At 44.7% G+C, this 16,393-nt stretch overlaps 1 protein-coding gene and 1 pseudogene across 3 annotated transcripts in view; one reads left to right on the forward strand and one right to left on the reverse strand.

Moving 5' to 3' along the window:
* PGPEP1 (pyroglutamyl-peptidase I) overlaps positions 1-16,393 on the reverse strand; it is a 45,281-nt gene that overhangs the window by 15,434 nt on the left and 13,454 nt on the right. For 2 of the 3 annotated variants that reach the window (XM_059918092.1, XM_059918093.1), the window contains exons 3-4: positions 11,524-11,640; positions 3,062-3,294 (exon numbers count right to left, since the gene is read on the reverse strand). In XM_059918092.1, the coding sequence (XP_059774075.1) occupies positions 3,062-3,294; positions 11,524-11,640 (350 nt within the window). The remainder of the gene's footprint in view (positions 1-3,061; positions 3,295-11,523; positions 11,641-16,393) is intronic. The other variant, XM_059918094.1, reaches the window with a different exon arrangement.
* Positions 9,239-9,866, forward strand: LOC132364000 (COMM domain-containing protein 10-like; annotated as a pseudogene).

The raw sequence follows: 16,393 nt of genomic DNA on the forward strand, positions 1-16,393 counted from the left end.
TCGCTGCAACTGGAGAAAGCCCACGTGCAGAAAGGAAGACCCAGTGCAGCCAAAAATAAATAAATTAAAAAAAAAAAATAGACTGGTGGGAGGGGGAAGGGGCAATATAGGAGAGGGGGATTAAGAGGTACAAACTATTAGGTATAAAATAAGCTACAAGGATATATTGTACAACACAGGGAATATAGCCAATATTTTATAATAACTATAAATGGAGTACAACTTTTTAAAAATAAATTTATTTCTTTTATTTTGGCTGCGTTGGGTCTTCGTTGCTGTGTGCAGGCTTTCTCTAGCTGCGGCAAGCGGAGGCTACTCTTCCTTGAGCGGGCTTCTCATTGTGGTGGCTTCTCTTGTTGCAGAGCATGGGCTCTAGGCATGCGGGCTTCAGTAGTTGTGGCACACAGGCTCAGTAGTTGTGGCTCGCAGGCTCTAGAGCGCAGGCTCAGTAGTTGTGGTGCACGGGCTTAGTTGCTCCATGGCATGTGGGATCTTCCCAGACCAGGGCTCGAACCCGTGTCCCCTGCATTGGCAGGCGGATTCTTAACCACTGCGCCACCAGGGAAGCCCAGGAGTGTAACTTTTAAAAACTGTGAATCACTGTATTGTACATCGGTAACGTATAGTATTGTACATCAACTATACTTTAATAAAAAAGTAATTAAGGAACTTCCCTGGTGGTCCAGTGGTAACGAGTCTGCCTTACAATGAGGGGGACGCAGGTTCAATCCCTGGTCAAGGGAACTGGGATCCCACATGCCGCGGGGCAACTGGGCCTGCACGCCACAACTACTGAGGTCAGGAGCTTCAACTAAAGAGCCCAAGTGCCACAAACTACAGAGCCCACATGCCCTGGAGCCCGCGCGCCACAACTAGAGAAGAGAAAAAACCCGCACGCCACAGCTAGACAGAAGCCCACGCATCACAATGAGAAGAGCCCGCGCGCGGCAACAAAAGATCCCACGTGCCACAGGGAAGATCTCGCATGCCGCAATTAAGACCTGACGCAGCCAAAATTAAATTAAATAAAGAAATAATAAATAAATCTTTAAAAATAATAATAATAATTTAAAAAAAAAGACTGATGGTAAATTCAGCCACTTCTTCATTCTGTCAACTGAATTTGCTACCTGCTGCCTTTGGACTGGAGAGGTGTACAAACTGTTGAGAAATCAAGGTACTTGGTGTTGAGAGGGCATAGAACACAGAGGTCTGGGAGGCTCGGAAGTCCTTCCCAAGGGGGCAACATTTTGGAGTTAAGACCTGAAAGAGGTATTATCAGAGGGAGGTGAGCTCTGGGCAGAGGTCTTAGCATGTGCAAAGGCCCTGGTGCTAGAGTGAGCTTGGTGTGTTTGAGGAACAGGAGGAGCCTGGTTTGTGGGTCTGGAAGGCAGTGGTGAGGCGAGAGTGAAGGCAGAGGAGGGTGGAGAGGTGGGCAGGGGCCAGACCACACAGAACCTGTGGATGCTGGAGAGTTGGGATTTTATTCGAGGTGCAGTGGAAGCTGTAGGAAGAATTAAGCAAGTTAGGGACATCATCAGACTTAAATTAATAGAAGACCCTCTAATAGGCTGAATAGTTAGTTTCTGCCCCAAATCTATGTTCATCTAGAACCTCAAAATGTGACCTGATTTGGAGATAGGGTTTTTGCAGATGTAATTAGTTAAGATGAGGTCATAGTGGTTTAGGGTAGGTCCTAAATCCAATGATTGGTGTCCTTGTAAGAAGGCCTCATGGGGACTTCCCTGGCTGTACAGTGGTTAAGACTTCGCCTTCCAATGCCAGGGGTGTGGGTTCGATCCCAGGTCGAGGAGATAAGATCCCATGTGCCTTGCGGCCAAAAAACCGAAACATAAAACAGAAGCAGGGACTTCCCTGGTGGCGCAGTGGTTAAGAATCCGCCTGCCAATGCAGGGAAAAATGGGTTTGATCCCTGGCCCAGGAAGATCCCACATGCCGCAGAGCAACTAAGCCCATGCACCACAACTACTAAGCCTGCGTTCTATAGCCTGTGAGCCACAGCTACTGAGCCCACACGCCACAACTACTGAAGCCCATGCCCCTAGAGCCCGAGCTCCGCAGCAAGAGAAGCCACTACAATGAGAAGCCTGCACACCGCAACGAAGAGTAGCCCCCACTCGCTGCAACTAGAGAAAGCCCGTGCACAGCAACGAAGACCCAATGCAGCCAAAAATAAATACATCTATATTTAAAAAAAAAAAACAGAAGCAATATTGTAACAAATTCAATAAAGGCTTTAAAAATGGTCCATATCAAAAAAAATCTTAAAAAAAAAAATAAAAGAAGTCCATGTGAAGACACACACAGGGAAGAAGGCCACGTGGAGATGAAGGCAGAGATTGGGGTAAAGCATCTCAAGCCACGGAACACTCAGCGTTGCCAGCAGCCCCCATAAGCCAGAGAGGCATGGAACAGATTCTCCCTCAGAACCTCCAGAAGGAACCAACCCTGCTGACACCTTGATTTTGGACTTTTAGTCTCCAGAACTGGGAGAGAATAAATGTTTGTTGTCCTAAGCCACCAACATGGTAATTTGTTATCTGTAGGAGCCACAGGAAACTAATATAGACACTGACTGCTTAGGAGAGAAGGACTGTCAGGGTTGGGGTAGAGGTGGCAGGAGGAACAGCAGGGAGATGGCTGGAGCAACGTGCAGGTGGGAGATGCCAGGATCCACAGTCCACACACAACGAGTTCCAGAAGCAGAATCCGTGGAACCTGTTTTATATATATATACACACACATACGCATATATACTTAACTCTGTGCCTCATGCACGGTGAGGTTTATATACTGTGAAATTCTATGTAAAAATATTATGTATAATACTGTTAAAATATCCCATGCTTAAAAAAAATTATTCCATGCTTTAATCAGGTGGTAAAACAATTATGTTTTCAAAAGTGAAAAAGAAAAAGTGAGCGCTTGGCCCAAAGAAGCTAAAGTCAAACACACTTGGCTTGTTCAACACCCAGCCTGGGCTGATGTAGGAGGGAAACCCCTACTCACACCTACACCATAGGGCCCCATGGTGCCTTACCTGCCGGCATCTTGTGAGATGGTCACTGACACATCCAGGCCCAGTGTAGTAACCCTCTTACATACAGCGTCCATGTCAATGATGGAGTCAATGCTTTCAGGCCCATCCTCCACACAGCACTGGGAGCCGGGGCAGAATCGGCAGTTGTCCAGCCCCTTGTAGCCCTTGTTGTGCCCGCACTTCTCCAGCGTGACTGTGGTCGCCATGCCTGACACCCCCACATGCACCACCAGCTGCAGACAGATGGGCAAGGCTTAATAGGGTCTGGTCATGGGACTGGGAGTCCCCCCAGGCCAAGGAGAGGGCAGCATCCTCACAGAGCTCTGCTGGGGGTTACGTGCTTTCTGACATCTTGCTGCTGGAATAGACCCTACAGTCACTCTTACAGAAAGGTGTGCCAAGTGAAACATGCAAGAATGTGAAATATGCAAAGATGCTCATTGCAGCTTTGTCATTACAATCAAATATTGGAAACAACTTAATTAGCCATTCATGGTGAGGTGGGGGGGTTGGATAAATAAAGTATGAGCTACTTTGTAGCTGTTAACATGCCCAAGGCAATTCTGTGTGAAATAATCTTCAAGACATATTGCCAAATACAAAAGGCAAGGTATAATTTCCAGGAACCTAACCTAAAAACAATCAAAGAGATAATAATTTGCCAATGGTCACTTCAGTGTTATTTATAAAAGTGAGGAAAAAAACCCAAAAACATAGAAACGACTAGCATGCCCAATAATAGGAGAATGGTTGTATTAATTACTAAATATTACCCAGCTGTAAAAATAATGTTAAGGGAGAATTTTTAATGACCTGCGTGATTAAATGCTCATGATAACATATTTATAAGAGGCAGGATACCAAACTGAATACAGTTTAACTTCAAATATTAATTATTTGTGTGTATGTTTATATACAGAAAGGACGCTGTAAGAAAATATGTGAACATTTAAAATACAGACTGATGAGCACACTGTGCCATATGGCGGTCACAGGACACATGTGGCTATTGAGCATTTGAAATGTGGCTGATACAAACTTTTTTTCTATGCATTTTCTTTATTTGATTATTGGTTATTTCCCTACGGTGATATATCTCACAGTGACTTTTTTTTTTTAACATCTTTATTGGAGTATAATTGCTTTACAATGTTGTATTAGTTTCTGCTGTATAACAAAGTGAATCAGCTATATGTATACATATATCCCCATAACCCCTCCTTCTTGCGCCTCCCTCCCACCCTCCCTATGGCACCCCTCTAGGTCATCACAAAGCATCGAGCGGATCTCCCTGTGCTATGCAGCTGTTTCCCACTAGTATATGTATGTCAATGCTACTCTCTCACTTCGTCCCAGCTTACCCTTCCCCCTTCCCATGTCCTCAAGTCCATTCTCTATGTCTGCGTCTTTATTCCTGTCCTGCCCCTAGGTTCATCAGAACCATTTTTTGTTTTTTAGATTCCATATATATGTGTTAGCATACGGTATTTTTCTCTTTCTGACTTACTTCACTCTGTATGACAGACTCTAGGTTCATCCACCTCACTACAGATAACTCAATTTCATTTCTTTTTATGGCTGAGTAATATTCCATTGTATATATGTGCCACATCTTCTTTATCCATTCATCTGTCAATGGACACTTAGGTTGCTTCCATGTCCAAAAATAAACACAAAATGGATTAAAGACCTAAATGTAAGGCCAGATACTATAAAACTCTTAGAGGAAAACATAGGCAGAACACTCTATGACATAAATCACAGCAAGATCCTTTTTGACCCACCTCCTAGAGAAATGGAAATAAAAACAAAAATAAACAAATGGGACCTAATGAAAATTAAAAGCTTTTGCACAGCAAAGGAAACCATAAACAAGATGAAAAGATAACCCTCAGAATAGGAGAGAATATTTGCAAATAAAGCAACTGACAAAGGATTAATCTCCAAAATATACAAGCAGCTCAATATCAAAAAAAACAAACAACCCAATCCAAAAATGGGTGGAAAACCTAAATAGACATTTCTCCAAAGAAGATATACAGATTGCCAACACATGGCTGATACAAATTGAGATGCCAGTGCAGCACACACACCGGTTTCGGAGACTGGGCATGAAAAAAGAATGTAGGGACTTCCCTGGTGGTCCAGCGGTTAAGACTCCGCGTGTTAAGACTCGACTGCAGAGCACGGAGATCTCACATGCCGCGTGGTGCGGCTAAAAAGTAAAAAAATTTAAAAAAAAGGAAAGTAAAATGTCTCATTAATAACTTTTTAAATGTTGATTACACATTGACATAATATTTTAGAAATAAGGGGTGACATTTAAGATATTATTAAAATTAATTTCACTATCTCTTTGTATGCTTTTTTTTTTTCTGGCCACGCGGCTTGTGGGATCTTAGTTCCCAGACCAGGGATTGAACCCGAGCTACGGCAGTGAAAGTGCCGAGTCCTAACCACTGGACCAGGGAATTCCTTCTTTGTATGCTTTTCAATTGTGGCTTCTGGATAGTTTAAACTGTCCTGTGTAGCTGGCATGGTAACGTCTAGCGGGCCATGGTTCTCAAGAACATAACTAGCCAGGAGCGGGGGCTATGCTACTGGAGGCCTAGCACCCACACTGTGTTATCTGGTGTTCCATAAACCAGTGGAGCACCAGGTAACACTGTAATTCCTGTGAATGCAAAAACAAAATAGCAGCTAGTACAGAGGGTTGAATGGTGACTCCACCACCACCACCAAAAAAAAAAAAAAAAAAAAGAAAAGGAAAGGTATGTCCCTGTCCTAATACCTGGAAACTGTGACTGGGACCTTATTTGGGAAAGGGTCTTTGCAGATGTAATTAAGTAAAGGATCTTGAGATGAGGTCCTCCTGGATTATCTGGATGGGCTCAAAATCCATTGCCAAATGCCCTTAAAAGAGACACACAGAGCAGGGACAGAGAGAGAGGAAAGGAGAAGGTCATGTGGAGACAGTGGCAGAGGATACAGTGATGAGGCCACAAGCCAAGGAATGCCTGGGGCCACCAGAAGCTGGAAGAGACGAGGAAGGATCCTCCCCTAGAGCCTTTGGAGGGAGCCACAGCCTTGCTTATGCCTTGATTTTGGACTTCTGGCCTCCAGAACTGTGTGCTTATAAATTTCTGTAGTTTTAAGACACCTAGTTGGCAGTCAATTGTTACGTCAGCCACAGGATGCTAATCCACGCAGTACGATGCTTAAAAAGTACTTGCGGGGGCTTCCCTGGTGGCGCAGTGGTTGAGAATCTGCCTGCCAATGCAGGGAACACAGGTTCGAGCCCTAGTCTGGGAAGATCCCACATGCCGCGGAGCAGCTGGGCCCGTGAGCCACAACTACTGAGCCTGCGCGTCTGGAGCCTGTGCTCCGCAACAAGAGAGGCCGCGATAGTGAGAGGCCCGCGCACTGCGATGAAGAGTGGCCCCCGCTCGCCGCAACTAGAGAAAGCCCTCGCACAGAAACGAAGACCCAACACAGCCAAAAATAAATAAATAAATAAATTTATTAAAAAAAAAAGTACTTGCGGGTGAGCACAAATGTATATGAAGATGCACGTGTGCGAAGAAGTTGTGAGTGATGGCAATAGCCACGGTACCAGTTAACCACTATTAAGAGCTTACTATAGGGACTTTCCTGGTGGTCCAGTGGGTAAGACTCTACGCTCCCTATGCAAGGGGCTCGGGGTTCTATCCCTGGTTGGGGAACTATATCCTGCATGCATGCCGCAACTAAGAAGTCTGTGTGCCACAACTAAGAAGTCCGCATGCCACAACTAAGAGTCCACATGCCGCAACGAAGATCCCATGTGCCAAACTAAGACCTGGTGCAGCCTAAATAAATAAATTTTTTTTTTTAAAAAGAGCTTATTATAGACCAGGAGTTCTCAACCAGGGGTGAGCCTGCCCCCAGAGGGTGTTTGGCAACATCTGGAGACATTATGGGGTATCAAACTGGAGACACAGCGCTCCTGGCATCTCATTGATGGTGGTCAGGGAGGCCGCTCAGCACCCTACAGTGCACAGCACAGCCCATCACCGAGAAGGCTGTGGCCCCAGTGTGGCTGAGAAACCCTGGGGTGGGCTGAGAACTGTTTATTGCCCTACTGGCCTCATCTCTCTCATCCCCACCACAAACTCATGATGTTAGTCCTTGTGATAGCGAGATCTATACTAAGAGATATATATTTGTTGGAACTTCCCTGGTGGTCCAGGGGGTGAGACCCCATGCTCCCAATGCAGGGGCCTGGGGTTCGATTCCTGGTCGGGGAACTAGATCCCACATGCATGCTGCAACTAAAAGTTCGCATGCAATAGCTAAAAGCCCGCATGCCGCAACTAAGACCCGGTGCAGCCAAAATAAATAATTAAATATTAAAAATGAAAAAAAGAAATATATATTTGTCCTTAGTTCACTATTCCTGGCACAGAGCTCCTAAAACCCTTAGAGTTCCCTAAGTGATGAGAGCAATAAAGGTGTCCTGTTTTGTTAATTTTTTTTTTTTTTCCTGCTGCATGGCATGTGGGATCTTAGTTCCCTGACCAGGAATCAAACCCGTGCCCCCTGCAACGGAAGCATGGAGTCCTAACCACTGGACTTCCAAGGAATTCCCCTGTTTTGTTAAGGAGGTAACTTTTGGAAAGCACCTTAGAATGGGGGCTGGTTGCCAGGGGAACCAACCACATGATTAGAGGGTTGGAACTTTCAGCCCCATCCCCCTACCTCAGAGGAAGGGAGAGGGCCTGGAGATGGAGTTCAGCTGGGGAGAGTAGGGCACTCGGGAGGGCGAAGCAGCTCTGCACACGTTCCCACATACATTGTCCTATGCATCTCTTTCATCTGGCTGGCTGTTCCTGGGTTATATGCTTTTATAATAAACCGGTAATCCAGTGATTAAATGGGGTTCCTGAGTTCTGTGAGCTGCTCTAGCAAATTAAGGGAACCCAAGGAAGGGGTTGTGGGAACCCCTGATTTATAGCCAGTTGGACAGAAGCACAGGTAACAACCCAGACTTAAGATTGGCATCTGCAAACTATTTTATATAGAATGGATAAACAATAAGGTCCTACTGTAGAGCACAGGGAACTATATTCAATATCCTGTGATAACCATAATGGAAAAGAATATTAAAAAGAATATATATATGTATAACTGAATCACTTTGCTGTACAGCAGAAATTAACACAACATGTAAATCAACTATACTTCAAAAAAAAAAAAAAAAGATTGGCATCTGAAGTGGAGGGCAGTCCTGTGGGATGGAGCCCTTACCGTGTGGAACGCGATTCTATCTCTGGGTAGGTAGTGTCAGAATTGAGTTGAATTTTAGGACCCACAGCCGCTCTCCGAGATTTGCTTGGTGTGGGGATAACCCCACCCACGCACTGGAATTGGGTGGTAGGATTTTAGTACTTCAGTCACCCCTCGCTTCGGTATCCACAGGAGATTGGTTCCAGGTTCCCCCCCTCCTCCCTCGGATACCAACATCTGGGGACGCTCAAGTCTCTTATCTAAAATGGCGTAGTATTTGCATATAACCTACTGCACATCTTTCTGTATACCTCAAATCATCTCTAGATTACTTATGATACCTAATAGAATGCAAATGTTATATAAATAAATAGCTGCCAGCTCAAGGCAAATGCAAGTTTTGCTTTTTGGAACTTTCTGGATTTCCTTATTTATTTATTTTTTCTGCACTGCATGGCTTGCTGGATGTTGTTCCCCAACCAGGGATTAAACCCGGGCCCCCAGCAGTGGAAGCATGGGGTTCTAACCACTGGACCACCAGGGAATTCTCTGGAATTTTTTTTCAAATATTTTTGATCTGTGCTTGGTTGATTCCTGACTATTATTATTTCCACCTGTCACAGGAGGAAACTGAGGCACGGGGAGCCCAAGGAGCTTCCCTGAGACCTCACAGCTCATCAGTAGCAACCTGGACCCCAAATCCTTCTTCTTTATTCCTTTCTATATAGTGAGACATTTTTAAGACATGTTCATGCCTTAGGTTTTCTTTTTAACTAGAATAAGGCAGGACTATATAGACAGTAGAGGAAAAAGCTCTTTCACAGAACCTTCAGTCACATCTCACTGAGCCTCCAGGTCCCCCTCTGTAAAAAGGGACAAATTCTAATTTTTAAATAAAATTTTTGAGGGAGCTTCGAGGATGGCGGCATCCACGGCACTGATCCTGCAGGAGAGCCCCAGCATGAAAAAAGCAGTGTCGCTGATAAATGAAATAGATATAGGAAGATTTCCACGATTGCTCACCCGAATTCTTCAAAAACTTCACCTGTAGGCTGAGAATAGTTTCAGTGAAGAAGAGGAAGAAAGACTTCAAGCTGCATTTTCTCTAGAGAGACAAGATCTTCACCTAGTTCTTGCAACAATATCATTCATTTTAGAACAGGCAGTATATCACAACATGAAGCCAACTGCTTTGCAGCAGCAGTTAGAGAACATTCATCTTAGACAAGACAAAGCAGAAGCATTTGTCAATGCTTGGTCGTCTGTGGGTCAAGAAACAGTTGAAAAATTCAGGCAGAGGATTCTCGCACCCCACAAGCTGGAGACGGTCGGATGGATGGCAGCTTAACCTTCAGATGGCTCACTCTGCCCAAGCAAAACTAAAATCTCCTCAAGCTGTGTTACAGCTAGGAGTGAGCAATGAAGGGTCGAAGAGCCTGAAGAAAGTTCTTGTGGAATTCAGTCACAAGGAATTGTTTGATTTCTATAACAAGCTTGTGACCATACAAGCACAGCTGGATTCCCTTACATGATGTTCTCGAAGACTTGTTTCTCCATACACTCCTGCCACCTTATTATTTTGCATTGAAGATAAACTGCCAGGTTGTGTTTTCTGAAGGATTCATTAGCTTTCTTCTTGTAAATTATATGGCTTATTGCTCCTTATCAAAATAACAGCCAAGGAAGATCATTGTTCTGAGTACTGATGTTCTAATATACATTCTCTAGTTCTGTGAGCCAACAGCAAGCAATTGTTAAGAACACTTCTGTTTTAAAGGAAACAAAAGTGAGTATCATATTGTTTTTACTGTCCTATTTTTGCTTTATTGCCTGACCTTTTTGTTTTTTACATACCTGATGATACTTTTATGTATCAAGAAGGGTCCATGGATACAAAGTGTAATGTGTACCTTAGAACACAGAACTTCATTAATTACATTAATAAAAATAAGAAAGTAGCCACATTCAAAAAAAAATTTTTTTATTGGAGTATAGTTGATTTACAATGTTGTGTTTCAGGTGTACAACAAAGTGAATCAGTTATACATATATCCACTCATTTTTAGATTACTTTCCCATATAGGTCGTTACAGAGTATTGAGTAGAGTTCCCTATGCTATACAGTAGGTCCTTACTAGTTATCTATTTTATATATAGTAGTGTGTGTATGTTAATCCCAACCTCCCAGTTTATCCCCCCCACCCACCCCTTACGGGACAAATTCTACTTGAGGTGCAATGAGAGGGCTTCTTAGAAAGGAAGATGCCTCCAGCCAGCCCTGGAGAATCTGAAACAGCAGGCTAGGGTAGGAAGCTGCGTGAGGCCCCTGCAAAGGGGACTGGAATTGCACCTGTCAGAGATACCAGCCCAGGTAAGTTCCCAGATGGCTCCTGCCCAAGGTCTTGGCTGGGCCAAAACTACCTCTGGTTGGGAGGGTGTGGTTCCTGCCTGCCTGGCCTCCATTCCATCACATCAGGTTAAAACCACAGCTCCCTCCCACAGCTGTTCTCCCTTTGTGGACCACCCTCCACTTCTTCTCATTCTAGGAGGTTTGGAGAGAGGTGACACCACCCTCTGGCCACCAGAGTGGGCATGTGGGACTCAGGCTTCACAAATCAGAGCATTCCTTCTTCCCCAACCATAGTGATTGGCTCAGGGACTGGCCTGTGACCCAAGCCGGCCAATGAGAATCAGCCATAGACTTTGGGGAATTATTTGGAGGAGAGGTGTTCTCTTTCTGCTGAGCGGCTGAGTTGGGAGGATATCAGCCAGCAACCACCTATCTTTGCCAAAGCAAAAGCAAGGTGGAAAGCAAAGCAAAGCTACGTGGTCAAGAGAGGAGGCTGATGACATTGGGTGAGCACCTGAATCAAGCTATACCTGAAGCATACCAACATTTGTGCTCAAGCTGGGTTGAGGTGTGATTTGACTGTCACTTATAACCAAACAGGTCATGACTGATACAGAACTCAAGTGGGACAGAACCAGGCTCTGTGAAGTTCCAGATGTTTGCTTTCCTCCCTCACCTCTAAGGGTAATCCAGGAAAGTGTGGCGCTTTAGGAAATAAGACTGTGGCATCAGCCATGTGATCAGAGCAGGAACAAAGTCACACAAACCATCCATGTGTGGGGCACCCACCTGCAGGTCCTGATGGGGAAGCACCTACCTTCACCCCACTCATCTTTGCCCCATTTACCTGTGGACTGTGCTTCTCCCACAGGGCGGGGATGAGCCTCTGGACTGTCTTGTACTCCACTGGAATCTCATACACATGCAGGTCCACGCTGTCACCGAGCCCCAGCTTCTCCAGCTCCTGGGAGCAAGAGCAGAGGAAACGTGGCATTAGGTCAGGGCTGCAGGGATAAAGAGATCCCTGGGGACAGAGTGACCTGTCTTCAGGAGACAGGCAGGGTTCCTGACTCACTGTGCAGAGCAGGAAGGCACATATGCTGGTCGATCCCAAAGCTCCTCCCTCAGCCCCTTCCCCACCCACTCTCTCAGCATCTCCGTGGGCAGCAGCATGATACCATGGCCTCTGAGGCTAGTCTCCTGGATTTGAACCCTGCCTGTGGGGGGCAGGGCAGTGACTTGGGCAAGTCACTTAACCTCTCTGTGCCTCAGTTTCCTCATCTGTAAAATGGGGATAATAAAGTACTTACTTCACAAGGTAGTTATAACAAATGAAGGAACTAATTCACGCTAAAGAGTTCCAAGCAACGTTTGGCATACTGTAGGGACTCGAATAATGTTGACTACCATTACTACTATTATTTTCGTTGTTTGTTATTATGCTCTCCCTTTGTTAACACCTGTTAAGAATTGTTTATAGACTTGGTGCATGGTAGATAGCAGGGTCTCAACATACATTTACAGATGGACCCAACTCCTTAGGGAGCCTCTAACCACCTCAGGAATGAAGGGGTTTAAGAATATCATGAATTATAAACGAAAATGCGCTATGATGACCCCAATGTTCACAGCAGCACTATTTACAATAGCCAAGACGTGGAAGCAACCTAAATGTCCATCAACAGATGAATGGATAAAGAAGATGTGGTATATATATAAATGGAATATTACTCAGCCCCAAAAGAGAGTGAAATAGGGACTTCCCTGGTGGCACAGTGGTTAAGAATCCGCCTGCCAATGGAGGGGACACGGGTTCGAGCCCTGGTCCAGGAAGATCCCACATGCCGCGGAGCATCTAAGCCCGTGCACCAAAACTACTGAGCCTGCGCTCTAGAGCCTGCGAGCCACAACTACTGAGCCCACGAGCCACAACTACTGAGCCCACGTGCCACAACTACTGAGCCCACATGCCACAACTACTGAAGCCCGTGTGCCTATAGCCTGTGCTCCGCAACAAGAGAAGACACTGCAATGAGAAGCCCGCACACTGCAACGAAGAGTAGCCCCCGCTCGCTGCAACTAGAGAAAGCCTGCACGCAGCAACAAAGACCCAACACAGCCAAAAATAAATAAATAATTAATTTTTTTAAAAAAAGAGTGAAATAATGCCATTTGCAGAAACACGGATAGACTTAGAGATTATCATACTAAGTGAAGTCTGTCAAGCAGAGAAAGACAAATACCATATGATATCACTTATATGTGGACTCTAAAAAAAAAATGATACAAATGAACTTATTTACAAAACAGAGACAGACTCACAGACATAGAAAACAAACTGACGGTTAACAAAGGGGAAAGGGCGGGGAGGGATAAATTAGAAGTTTGGGATTAACAGATACACACTACTATATATAAAATAGATAACCAACAAGGACCTACTGTACAGCACAGGGAACTATATCACTATCTTGTAATAACGTATAATGGAAAAAATCTGAAAAAGAATATGTATACATAGGTATATACACATATATGTATATATAAATATATATCTGGGAAAAAAGGGCTATGATGGAGCACCACATGTGCACTTTTCTGGGGAAACACGGACGCTTTCCTCAGATTCTCAATGTGGCAGAGCCCATGACTGGCCCTCCTTCCCCCAGATGGCCCACAGCCCAGAGCACAGCAGACCCAGAACCAACTTTCCCGGAGGAATGATGATCCTGGCAGCTCTGGCGTCCAGGGGTGGGCAGAGACGTTCGGGGATGAAGGTTTCAGCTCAGTATCAAAAACTGAGCATTGTTCATGGTAAAATTAATACCCCAAATAATGATTATCGGTCAGGCTGTTTCAGATTATTCTCAGATCTCATGCAGTAATTTGGACATGCTACCACTGGTGGATGTTACAGAGTTCTATGGGCAGGTCCCAGGCGAAGCATTTTTTGCATCTGGCCTTGCCGAATTCACTAGAGGTGAGCTCTTATCTTTTTTTTTTTTTTGCCACACTGCGCGGCTTGTGGGATCTTAGTTCCCCGACCAGGAACTGAACCCAGGCCCACGGCAGTGTAAGTGTGGAGTCCTAACCACTGGACCACCAGGGGAGTCCCTAGAGGTGAGTTCTTGCATCTCCTGCAGCGTCTGCAGGATTTCTTTCTCTGGTTGCCTTGACCTTGCTACCCACGCTATCCCAACTCTGCGCCCCACTGACTGCAGTTGCTCTGGAGAGTATCCGATGCCTGGAACAGCAGGTCCTTCCTCACTGATAGATAATTCCAAATTGCTCCCCAAAGAGGTCACCTGGAGACAAGGACATCTGGAGGGTAGGTGGGGTGAGGCAGGTGTGTGTGCTGGGGGAGTCTCAAATGCCAACACCAGGATCTGGGACCCCAGTCCTCTTGCTAAGCCCAGTTACGTGTGAGATCAGGAAGCCCTCCCCACCGGACAGAAGAGGGCAGAGCGCAAACCTGCACGGTGCACGGTGAGCTGCAGACACTGATGGGTAGAGGGCTGGGGGGGAGGGTGGTTATATTTTGTGTGAAATCTATTTTAAAAGACACTAAAGAGAAAACTTTGTAAAATATTTAACTTCTCCCACAATCATTTTTCTTGGTCACTAATATTTTTATTCTTCATGCCCCTTTGTCTTCTCAACTCTCTGGACTGTGGTGATGGGAATCAGAGGGGACTTTCTTCAAAGGGTTTGTGGATTCAGAGACGAGGCAGGCCTGGTGCTCGCTGACACACAGCCATGATTCCTACCTGACCGTATTGTTTTTTACACAATCGAACCCCTGAGAAGCGCTGGAGGTTTTAGATCTGTGCTCCCTGTTTCCATTCCCGTGATTTTACCAGGAAGATCCCACATGCAGCGGAGCAACTAGGCCCGTGAGCCACAACGACTGAAGCCCGAGCGCCTAGAGCCCAAGCTCCGCAGCAAGAGAAGCCACTGCAATGAGAAGCCCGCGCACCGCATCAAAGAGTAGTCCCTGCTCGCCACAACTAACGAAAGACTGCACGCAGCAACGAAGACCCAACGCAGCCAAAAATAAAATAAATAAATATTTTTTAAAAAGAAAGAAAAAACCCTGCTATGTAACTATTGTAAATATAAATTTAAAAAAGAAAAGAAAAGAAACAGGACCAGGGAATTCCCTGGTGGCCCAGTGATTAGGATTTCACGCTTTCACTGCCGATGGCCCAGGTTCAATCCCTGGTCAGGAAACTAAGATCCCTCAAGCCACGTGGCACGGCCAAAAAAAAAAAAAAAAAGAAAGAAGAAGAAAAGAAACAGGACCAGAAACAACACAGATGGTAGAATTAGTAGATAAGGACATGAAAACAGTTGGTATATTTTTAAAAAGCCAGACAGATCAAGTTTGAAGCCCCCTCACCCCGAGTCTGGGTCCCATTCCCATACTTCAGAAGAAAGTACTGTTAACAGCACACACATCCATGCAGACCTATTTCTATCCCTTCTACACACCTATCTGAGAAAACACATAGTATTTATTTTTACATCTATTGCATCCTTCAGCAACTATGCTTTCTCCACTCAGCAGTTGGTTTTGGAGATCTAGCTACATTATTACATGTAAATCTTGGTCCTTCCCTTTTCCCTGCTGCATAATATTCCATCTCAGAAATTAGCTGGATTTAAACATTCCCCTACACTGGAATATTTAAGTGGCTTCCAATTTTCCTCAGTTTTAAGCCATACTGCAGCAAGCATCCTTGTGCACATTTCTCGCACCCATGTGTGAAGCATAAATGCTAAAAAGTGACCTAGTTGCACTGCAAGATCAGAACATGTATACTAGTGAGTGATACTATCAAATTGAAGCCTGCTTTTCTTTTCTTTCTTTCTTTTTTTTTTTCTTTTGGCCACACCACAAGGCTTGCAGGATCTTAGTTCCCCGACCAGGGATTGAATCCGGGCCACAGCAGTGAAAGCCCAGAATCCTAACTACCAGGCCACCAGGGAACTCCCGAAGCCTGCCCTTCTGACCTCAGACTCAGTATATACTAGAGGCAGGGGAAAAACTTAAGGGTTTATAAATGAAACTTCCCTTAATCCCCAAAAGGAGACCCAGTGAGCTCTTTTCCACCTTAAAAACAAATTCAATGGCACCAAAAGTACAGACAATAAAAGAAAAAAATAGAGAAATTAAGATTTCATAAAAATGAAAAAAAAATTGTGAATCAAAGGATGCAATAAATTGAATGAAAAAGCACCTGGGGTGAAAGAAAATATTTGCAAACCGTATATCTGACAAGGGATCTATATCTAGAATACAGTTGACTCTTGAACAACACGGATTTGAACGGCATGGGTCCACTTATATGCAGATTTATTTTCAACAGTAAATACCTCAGCACCACACAATTCAAGCTTGGGTGAATCTGCAGATGCAGAACTGTGGATATGGAGGAACAAAGCATATGGAAGACTGACTGTAAGTTACAGATGGGTTTTCCACTGTGCAGAAGGTTGGTGCCCCTAACGCCCAAGTTGTTCAAGGGTCAACTGTATATAAAGAATGCTTACAACTCGATAATAATAATAATAAAAACCTAACAACTTAATTTTAAAATGGGCAAAGGACACGAATAGACATTTCTTCAAAGAAGCTATACAAGTGGCCAATAAGCACAAGAAAAGATGCTCAACATTATTAGTCATTAGGGAAATGCACATCAAAACCACAGTGA

The sequence above is a fragment of the Balaenoptera ricei genome, chromosome 3, assembly GCF_028023285.1.
Source record: "Balaenoptera ricei isolate mBalRic1 chromosome 3, mBalRic1.hap2, whole genome shotgun sequence".
Lineage (NCBI taxonomy): Eukaryota > Metazoa > Chordata > Mammalia > Artiodactyla > Balaenopteridae > Balaenoptera > Balaenoptera ricei.